General features: G+C 60.6%; 1 protein-coding gene across 1 annotated transcript; it reads right to left on the bottom strand.

The window, feature by feature from the left end:
- Positions 1–450: 450 nt before the first annotated feature.
- On the bottom strand, positions 451–5922 carry LOC138102497 (maestro heat-like repeat-containing protein family member 7). The gene is made up of 15 exons (XM_069000193.1): positions 5811–5922; positions 5453–5517; positions 5009–5338; positions 4677–4825; positions 4273–4420; positions 3877–4064; positions 3657–3794; positions 3268–3382; positions 2958–3095; positions 2541–2717; positions 2257–2412; positions 1996–2097; positions 1514–1616; positions 1068–1124; positions 451–754 (listed from the first exon to the last, which is right to left on the bottom strand). The coding sequence occupies exons 1-15, from the start codon at positions 5920–5922 to the stop codon at positions 633–635; spliced, it is 2100 nt and encodes a 699-aa protein (XP_068856294.1). The 3' UTR covers positions 451–632.
- Between the last annotated feature and the right edge of the window lie 3820 nt (positions 5923–9742).

Genomic DNA, 9742 nt, shown 5'->3' with positions numbered 1-9742 from the left:
GAGAGACTTTTCTCTCTCACAGAAGAGGCAGCAGAGTTATGTAAACAACCAAACACCTGCAGCTTTGAAAAGTCTTGTTTATAGTACAGTAGAAAAATATTTTGACAATGGATGCTTTAGGATTTTAGCCAATCACGCCAAGGGGTGGCTGATCCTTTGTCCAATTAGACTATGAAGAAAAAAGTCTATGAAAGAGTTTGTAAAATAATTAAATAAATCAATCTTGCTGCACAATTCCTGCCTGCTGGATCTTCTCTCCTCCTTCCTACGGCTGCAGGACACGGTGATATACCCTAGGGTTGCAGTAATAGCACGGAAGAGAGCGGCAGGAGGGGCCTGTGTGTCCCAGGGCTCAGGTTTTGCGCCGCTTCAGCACCGCAGAGATGCAGGTCAAGTGAAGAAGCCAAACTGTTTATTAATAGGAGGCGAAGCAAAGGGGATGAGCTGGGAGGAAAAAAGGGGATGGGCAGGGTCTGAGGGCTGGAGGGATGGAGCTGTCAAAAGGGAGGGAGAGGGCAGAAGCTATGGGAGCTTTCCACAGGCTCAGCTGTGACCAGCATCAGCTGTGCCTGGAGCTCCAGCTGCTCTACTCTGTCTCCAGATGGTCTCATCTTCCAGGATATCTGGACATCTTAAAGGGACTCTGGTTCTGAGCCAGCAGATGAACGTAGTTCTGCAGCTCTTTTGTTGAATATTTCCTGAACTACGATGTTTGTCTGGGAAGGGCTGTCGTCTCTCCTCAGGGCTTGAAGGGCTGGAAGAGACAGGAACAGAGCCACGGTCAGAGCCTGGATCTGCGGGAATCCAAGCAGACCTTCCTGCCAGGGCCATCTCGCCCAGCTCCTGCCATGGCCAGAAGACAGCAGGGGCCAAGGAGATCAGCCAGAAGGTGCTGGCCATGAAGCTCCCCACCGTGTCCCTGAAACCTCTCTGTGCTCTGCCCACGTCACCCCGAGTCCACACATGGAGCAAAGCCCCCCACAGCCAGGGCAGGGATTGCAGCTCCCGAGCCAGGCATTGCAGCTCCCCCCGCCAGCCCCCGCTGACAGCCCGCTGCCCTCACTCACCCTCACTGAGGACCTGGAGCTCTTCCTTCTGCCCCCTCAAGAACACCCTGGCAGTCCCTGGGAGCACAGAGGCGGTCACGGCCCCGCGGCACAGCTCCCTCGCAGCGGCGCTGCCAGCCCCGTGGCCACACGCTCTCCTGCCCCGGCAGGGCTCAGCCCGGGCCCGTGCCGCATCCTGACGCCCGAGGGCACGGCTGCGAGAGGGCGGCAGCGGCCCCGAGGGCAGGCGGGGCTCCACGGCCCCGGGCACGGCTGCGAGAGGGCGGCAGCGGCCCCGAGGGCAGGCGGGGCTCCACGGCCCCGGGCACGGCTGCGAGAGGGCGGCAGCGGCCCCGAGGGCAGGCGGGGCTCCACGGCCCCGGGCCCGGATGCCGCTGCCGGGGCAGCAGCCGGGGCCGGGGCCGAGCTGCGGCGGGGCGGGGAGGGGCCCCGGGCTCGTGGCTCACCGATGAACCTGACGGCCGCCTCTCGCAGGGACTGCTGTGGGCTGTCCACGAACGGCAGGGCCTGGTGCAGGCGCTCGGCCGCTCGGCTCCTGTCCTCTGCCAGCTGCAGAGAGCGCCAGGAGGGAAGGGTTGGCGCGGGCTCAGCCCCTTGGCCGGGCTCTCTGCGCCCAGCCCTGGCCTCCCCTGCCCGCACGGCCCCGAGGCCCGGCCAGCAGCCGCTGGCGCCGGGCTCTGGAGGGGGCCGAGGGCCGGCTGCTGCCCGGGGAGCCGCGGTGCCGCCCCACGCCACGGCCCAGCGGGGCCGGGGCTCCATCGGCAGCCGGCTCGGGGCCACAGGAGCCTGGAGAAGAGCCCAGGCAAGGGAGCGGCGTGTGGGGCGCAGGCTGGCGCCCCTGGTGCAGCACTGGGCAGGGGCACAGCTGCCAGCCCCACACACTGGGCTTCTCCAGGCTGTGGCTCAGGCTTCTCTGGTCAGGCTTTACCAGGCACTCGGCAAACATCGACAGCTGCTTCTTCTTCACCAGTTGCATGAGATTCGTCCTCTTCAGGAACCCGGCCGCACAAAGAAGAGTTTCCATGGAGGCCTGGAGAGCAGCAGAGGCACAGAGATGACACTGCATCCCAGGGCACAGGACTCATGTCCCTGTTCCAAGGCCAGGAGGATGCTGGAGCCCAGGAGGTACCAGGGCAGGAGGCAGCTGAGCCCCGTCCTTGTGATGCAGCAGCATCACACAAAACCTCACCTCTGCCACGTGCCGGTTCTCCTCATGGCAGTGCAAGAAGAGTAGGAGCATGCTCTGGCTCACAATCTTCTTCAGGGGCTTTTTTCCCTCCTCCACTACCAAGTCCATCACCTTGCAGAAGAGGTGAATGGAGAAGAGCTGCACATGGCTGTTGTCCTGGTGGAAAAGGATAAGACCCTATGACCAATTACTCCAGGTCCACCTAGGAAAAGGCCTGAAAATCCATAAGGCTTGAAGTTTTGCAGGTAGCACCCAGTGCCTATGGCTGGGGCACAGAGCCTTACATTTTCAAAGAGTGGCAGGAGCGCCTCAGCCAGTTTCGGGGCGGTGGTGCTGGATACCAGGATGTCTTTGTTCTCGAGCGCGTTCATGAACACAGAGAGGGACATCCTGACCACCTCTCCATCTGCATCATCCAGCAGCTCCACAAGCCGTTGGGACAGGCTGCCCATCCTTCTGGCCTGTGTGGAACACAAGGCTGTGCTGTGAAGCCATGAACGGCTGCACTGCCTACACCACCGTGGCCCTGCAAGCCCACCCTGCTGCCGCAGGGCCCAGAGGCCAAAGGCCTGTCCCAAAGCACTGGGGCAGCTGAGCCGGGAGGCAGGAGAGCTGGGAGCAGCTGCCTCAGCTCCTGAAGCCCAGCCAAGCCCATGTGACTGCTTTCCCCAGCGCAGCTTCAGCCGCTGCCGCCTTCTCACCATCGCGGGATCCTTGCTGAGCACCAGGAGGCCTCTGAGTGCCAGGCGACATCTCTGCCTGCACTCGCTCAGCAGGTACCTGGACATGATCTCCAGGACACTGTCACCGCATTCCCTCAAGTCCAGGCACTCGAGGACCTGAAAGGCACAGGGCAGTGACAGGGGAGCCGGCCGGCAGGAGCCCGGAACCGCCCAGGGCTGGGCCCAGGCAGCAGCGCAGGGCGCGGGCACCGTCCCAGGCAGCTGCGGCTACGAGAGGGCAGAGAGGCGGGAGGCAGCTCAGCGAGGCAGTGCTGGCCGTCAGGCTCACCTCCACAAGGAATGCCAGGAAGGGCAGATCCCAGCCTGGCTCCTTCCTGCTCAGCAGCCCAAGCAGGAGGAGTGCAATCCCAGAACACATGGGGAGGGAGACCCGGCGCATCTCTCTGGCAGAGGGAAAACGGCATCAAGGCTGTGAGCTGGGGGGGCAATCATCTCCCAGGACTGACTCACAGAGGTCTGGTCTTTCCCCAGCATCCCTGCAGGGGATGTGGGTGCTCTGGGAGGTGGCTGCTCCTGAGCACCCTTCTCCAGCCTTTTCCAGTGCCCTTGGCCATCCCTCATTGACCAGGCCCTCTGGCCCATGGCCACAGGGGCTGTGTGGGGCACCTCGGGCACAGGGCACAAGTGCCGGGGGCAGTGGGGAGAAGGGGGTCTCACCTGGCCAGCAGACCCACTGCATAGTGCTGGGTGTCAGCACACAGCAGCGTGTCCCAGCCACGCTTGCGCTCCATAGCCACCACCTCATTGTCACAGCGCAGTTGACAGAGCAGAGCCTTCATGGCCTGCACTGCAAACCTGTGTGCAGAACAAAGCCCAGGTCACACTGGGAGCACTGGCGCTGGCCACAAGGGCATGGGAAGGACAGGAGGACTGGGACCTGTTGGAGTTGGTGGGAAGGCGGTGTTCCTCCCGGCACGCTCTCCAGAAGCGATCAACTTCCTCTGGCATCTGCTGTGTGGTGATGACAACATGGGAGAGCAGAGCCACAAAGATGCGGGAGGAGTAAAGGTTCATTGCCTCGTGGCACCGAGGCACCTGGACAATCACCCACAGTGCCAGAGTTGCCTGAAAAAGAAGCAGCCCAAGACAGCGCTCAGTGCTGAGCTGTCCATGTGGCAGGGCCTGAGGGGAGACGCAGGGGGAGCACCGGGCCTGGTGCCCCCTGAGCCTGCCCCTAGCTCAGGTTTCAGCCCAGCGCCTGAGGCAGGGAGAGGATGGAGAGCTGCTGGAGCGGCAGCTTGGGGGCAAGCAAAGGCCAGTTCCAGAAACTCACAGCCAGGGCAAAAATGTCCTTGTTGTCCCCATCAGAGGTGGACATGCTGTGCAGAGGCCAGTCCTCCATCACACAGAGCAGTGTTGGCAGCACCTTCTCCAGTGTGCTGCCTGACAAGCCTATGAGTCTCCACATCATTGTGGCAGCTCTGTGGGATCAGAGCTCTAAGTCAGGGGCGTCTCAGTCACAGTACCATGCCCTGTGCAGCTGTGGGGGCCCAGGTGACAGAGCCCCGGTGCCCTGAGGGGCAGGGAGGGAGCATGGCAGCAGGCTCAGGAAACAGAGGGGCCCGAGGGTCCTGGAGCTCTCCGCCTGTCTGGCAGACCCCATTGGATAGGCGGCACAGGGCAATGGGCCCTAAGGGCTGGTGAGCCCTGAGCTCTCAAGGCAGCTGGGCCCCGTACCTGTCGCACGATGGGGCACAGCGCAGGAGGGTCAGCACCACATCAGCGGGGTGCTCTTCAGCCAGCCTCAGAACGTTAAAGCCCAGCCTGGGATCCACAGTGACATGGGACCCGAGTCTCTGGTGAATGTTCCTCACCATGGCTGGCACCTGGAGGAGGCATGGGGAAGACTTGGAGCACTGTCCAAGGGAGCAACTTCCCCAGCTGCCCCCAAGAAATGCTTCCCTTCTCGACTCACTGTTCTGGTCTCAAAGGCTGAGGGGGCCCAGCAGCTGTGGCTTGAGGGGGCACAAGATCCTTGGAGTGTCCAGCCCTGGCCCCAGGCTGCTTACCTGCTGCTGAGAAGAATCAGCACTCTCCTTGAAATAACCCAGTTTGGGAGCATGAATCCCAGTGGGAATGGGCATAGTGTCAGTATTTGGGATGCCCTGAGTCTCTCCGGTGTCGGTGTTTGTGATGGCCATGTCCTCAGTCCCTGCCATGAGAGTCTTCGCCGTGTGATCATTCATTGGACTGTCAGAGTCTTCTGAGGGTGCAGTGATATCTGTGCTGACACCAGGCTCTGCCTGGAGCTCGGTCAGCCCAGAGTCAGGCTCAGCTGTGCCCTCAGTTGCTTTGGTGCTGGTCTTTCCACGCCGAATGCGCATGAACTTCCGGAACATCTGCAGGAGAACAAAGGACAGGGAAGAGAGGGATGTTCCAAGGGGTGCTCCAGGAGCGGTGCTCGGCTGAGCAGCGACAGCAGGCCCAGCCCAGGTGGGGATGGCTGCAGGTACCTGCACTGTTCTCCGGAAGCGGCCATGGGCACGGTCCTTCTTTTGTGTCCGGTCCAGGGCTGCATCTGGCAAAGAGCGAGCGCAGCCAGAGCTGAGGGGCTGCGGGAGAGGCCGGAGAACGCAGCCCAGCCCTGCGCTCCCCAGGCAGGGACAGCCCCGGGATGCCCAGGGGATGGAACATGACTGCTGCAGGGGGTCTGGCCTGGCCCCTCTTCCGTCCTATCCATGGGCCTGTTCTCCAGGGATGGGATGGGATGGGATGGGATGGGATGGGATGGGATGGGATGGGATGGGATGGGATGGGATGGTGCCAAGCTGGCTGCCGCCATCAGCCCTGTGGCCCAGCTCTGTCACTCACTGTCCTGCCGTGGCTGGAACTGCTCCAGCTCTTCAGGCTGTTGTGCTGGGGCAGCTCCAGGGCCTTTTTTCCCCCTGAACACTTTGAACAGGCCACGGAATCTGCCCGCCATGCCGCAGTCTGGCCTCAAGGGCACCTTCAAGAGAGATGCCTGGGGAAAGCTCTGAGTGAACAAGTCCTGCACTTGTGCCTTGAAGGCACCAGCAGCAGAGAAGCCTCAGGAAGGCTACAGGACAGCAAGTCCTGCACCCTGGTCTCAGAGGGCTCCTGCCACAAGGACAGGAGACTCCTCGTCAAGGATTGTGGTCAGCAAAGCCAAGGGTCTGGCCTTGAGGGCACCGGCCACAGGGATGGGAGATGCCTCGGAAAAGCTCCGGGGCACCAAGTCCCACGGTCTGCCCTTGAGGGCACCTGCAAAAGAGAAGCCTCGAGAAGGCCACAGGTCACCAAGTCCTGTGGTCTGGCCTCGAGGTCACCTGCAGGAATAACGCCTCGGAAAAGCTCCGGGTCAGCGAGGAACGAGTGCGCTGTGCGGGGGCTCCTCACGGCACCGCTCTGTCCCGTCCTGTCCCGTCGCGTGCTCCGAGCACTGTGGCGTGGCCGCGTCGCCGCCAGCCCCTATGTCAGCACGTGTCACAAAGGGCCCTGGGACACCCTGTCCCGTTCCACCCCACGGTGACCGTGCTGCACCATGTCACAAAGGGCCCTTGCACACGCTGCCACCTGCCCTGGGGCCACCCCCAGCCCACCCCAAGTGGCCCAGGTTGGAAGGAATGCCCTGCCCCAAGTGTCCAAGGCAGCCCAACAGGAATTTTAGCATCGGCTCCAACCATAAGCAAATGCTCCCCTGCTCTGTGGGCTCGGGGCAGCACCAGGAGCCCCCACGGCTGCCGCCGCAGCCGCCGCGGGAAGGGCTCGGGGTCTTCCACAGAAGCTGGCACGGCCTCCTTGGGACACGTCCCGGCCGGTGGCCATCCTAAAGCCGGGGCTGTGACACAGACAAGGAACGTGTGGGCCAGGGCACGAATGCTGCTCTGACCCCTGAGGCCCAGGGAGCGCTGAAATCAGCAGGTGTGGCAGAGTCCCCTCCGAAGCAGACCTGCCACCCCTGAGCCCTGGCAGCGCTGGTGCCCATCTCCTGCCCCCGAGACCTGTGCCCCCAGGGGCTTCTCTGCCAGAGGGCAGCCAAAGCCAAGGTGCATTGGGGTCTGTGCTCCTTCCTACAGGGGGCTGTTGGCAGGAGCAGCTGGAGTGACTGGGGGCAGCGCTTGGTATCCAACAGGAGATGTTGCTCCTTCCTGGAGTGAATTTTTTCATGGAAGGGATTAGCAGTAGCGCCAGAACAGCATCAGCTGCTGAGTTTCACAGGGCAAAGAGATTCTACAGAGACACTGTGACGTTTCCTTGTGCTTTTCTGTCTTTCTTGCATTCTGGAAATGAAAGAATTGGCCCAGCCTCTGATATTCAACATTCCCGTTGCTGCGTGTCTGGCTGTGGCAGCTCACGTCCAAACACAACTGCGTCCCTGCTGAGCAGGGCAATGGACGGCCACAAACAGGGAGGCTCCCCAGGGAACATCAAGGGAGACACCTGGGGAAGTGCAGAGGATAGGGATAGCTGTGGGAGGAGAAGCTGTTCTGTGTCTCTGATGATGGTGCCAGCACCCTGAAGGAGCAGCCAAGACAGGCGCTGGAAGCACACAGGTCCCACCCTTTTCTGCTGTCACATGGACTCGGGACACACTTGTTGCCACAGGTCCAGCAGCCGTGATGCAGGAACAACGGAGGGCCATGCATTGGTAGGGAATGGCCTCCAGCAAGAGCAAAGCAGGATCCTCTGGCAGCAAAGCCTGAGCTTGTGAACCGGGCCATCTCCTCTGCACACAGCAAAGTGCTTCCCTCCGCCCCTGAACGTCTGCCAGCTTTTCTTTAGTGCCGGCTGCATCTTCCTTTGTTCCAAGCAAGTCCAGGATTTAGTTTGGAAGCTCATGTACGTGTCTTTAAGGGGCCTGCATGCAGGAGAGGGATGGCACCTGCAGTGCAGGGCTTGTGTCCCATCAGAGTCTCTCTCTCACGATGGCACCAATGCTGCCGCCTTGGGACGCCTGACTGTGGAAGGCGAGTCTGCCCTCAAGCACGGCCACTGAAGTCAGTCAGGGGCACAGGCTGCAGCTGAAGCTGCCAAGCGTCACTGTGAGGCTGGCAAGGCAAGAGGAAGCCATTGTGGCCAATTCTGCTGGAGCCTTTTGCCCAGCCACGTGCAGCTGTGCCCACAGTATGGCCCCGTTTGGCGTCCCGGCTGGTGCGGATGCCTTGTTGAGCTGGTGCCGGCATTGGGGCTCCTGCTGTTCCTGTGCACGCTCTGGTGCTGTTTCTGTGGCGTCCAGAGCTGTTTCGGCAGCAGCGACTCGGCAGCCCTGCTCGAGGAGACATCGCCGCCCTCCCCATGGTGGCAGCAGCTGTGCGGGCCCAGAGCTCTGTGCCAGGGGGGCCTCGGTCACAGCCCCGTGGCCTGGGCAGCCGCGGGGGCCCGGGCTGGCCGCCAGCCCTGCCTCTGCCCACTGCCCCTTCTTGGCAGCAGCCAGGGGCCGTGCCCCAGCAGGGCTCCCCGCCCTCCTTGTCCCCAGCCAGCCCAGCCTCGGCACCTCGGGGTGCTCCCCACCCTCCTGCTGAGGCCCGGCCTTGAGGGCTTCTGCCGCAGGCCTGGGAGATGCTTCGGGGAAGCGCCAGAGCAGCCGGGCGGCAGGAACGAGGCGGCTGCCTGGAGGCTGCTTATGGCCTCTGACAGCCACTTCCTCGGGCCTTCCCACCACCCCAGCCCCTCAGGGGCCTCCTGTTGTTCTGCCAGGGGGCAGAGGCGATTTAAAGGACACAGCACCGGGAAGAATGCTCTTATTTTACTGTGAAATTAAGGAACCGCAAATGTAAAACGATACATTCAATAAAACTAGGGGCTTGGATTTAGCAACAAGCAAAAATAAGCAAGGCAATGCACCTAATTATTACTATCCAAGAGAAAGGAGAGTGATTTAGAAAGATGCATCACCAATTGCCTAAATACCTTGCCATCATCCAGATCCGCAGTCGTTGGGGAGCCCCGTTTTGCAGCAAGGAGCTGGAGAACCCTTCCTGTCAATTGGGAGAATCCTATGGGTGCATCTACCCGTATGTGAGGCCTCCAAATTTGCCCCAAATGTGGATCCAGCTTTTAGAGGCCCAAATCAGGAAGTCCAAGCGACTTGATTGTGTTTTTAGTCTGGAAACACCTGGGTCTGATGGCACACTTTGCAACCAGCAGGGGCCACAGCTTGGCCAGTGCCCAGGCCTTGCCTGGGAGGGTTTCCCCTCAAACACCCTGCAAACAAACCTTTATTCATGTCAGCTGGGGAAAGTTTCTTAAATTATCCATTTCTTGCAGATAACTGTACACGATTATGGGAAAGTTTCTAAAGCAGCCCGTTTGGCATTAAACAGCTAGCATAAGCATCTTTGTCATCTGTTTTTAGCTGAATAATACTGATGGTGTTAGTCACAGATTGGCCAGGGTTCATCTTGTAGGTCAGCTCCGGCTGAGGCCTGCTGCTCAGGCCTCAGCACATCAGTCGCTCCTCTGACTTACAGGATGAATCATGGTTGTCAGATTGCCTCTGCAGTTGTTGCATATGGGGTTGGTGGATCTTGAGGTGTAGCTGCGAGCTGCCTTCCCTGTACTGTGTGCTGGATGAGTCGTACAATACAAGGAACAAAACAAGGAATAAACAGGAAGGTAGCAGCTGCACTGTTCCAGTTTGGCCAAATTTAGAAATATATCCTCTGAGAGAAGGCACAACCACCCCTTCCCCCCCCCCCCCCCCAGCATTAATTTCTGGGCACAGGCAGCGATATGGTATACACATCATAAGGTCACCCCAAGACATTCACAAAGGGAAAGGA

This window comes from Aphelocoma coerulescens, unplaced genomic scaffold (assembly GCF_041296385.1).
Source record: "Aphelocoma coerulescens isolate FSJ_1873_10779 unplaced genomic scaffold, UR_Acoe_1.0 HiC_scaffold_77, whole genome shotgun sequence".
NCBI lineage: Eukaryota > Metazoa > Chordata > Aves > Passeriformes > Corvidae > Aphelocoma > Aphelocoma coerulescens.
Note: the sequence above shows the minus strand (reverse complement) of the source record. Positions and strands in the feature narration are given on the sequence as shown.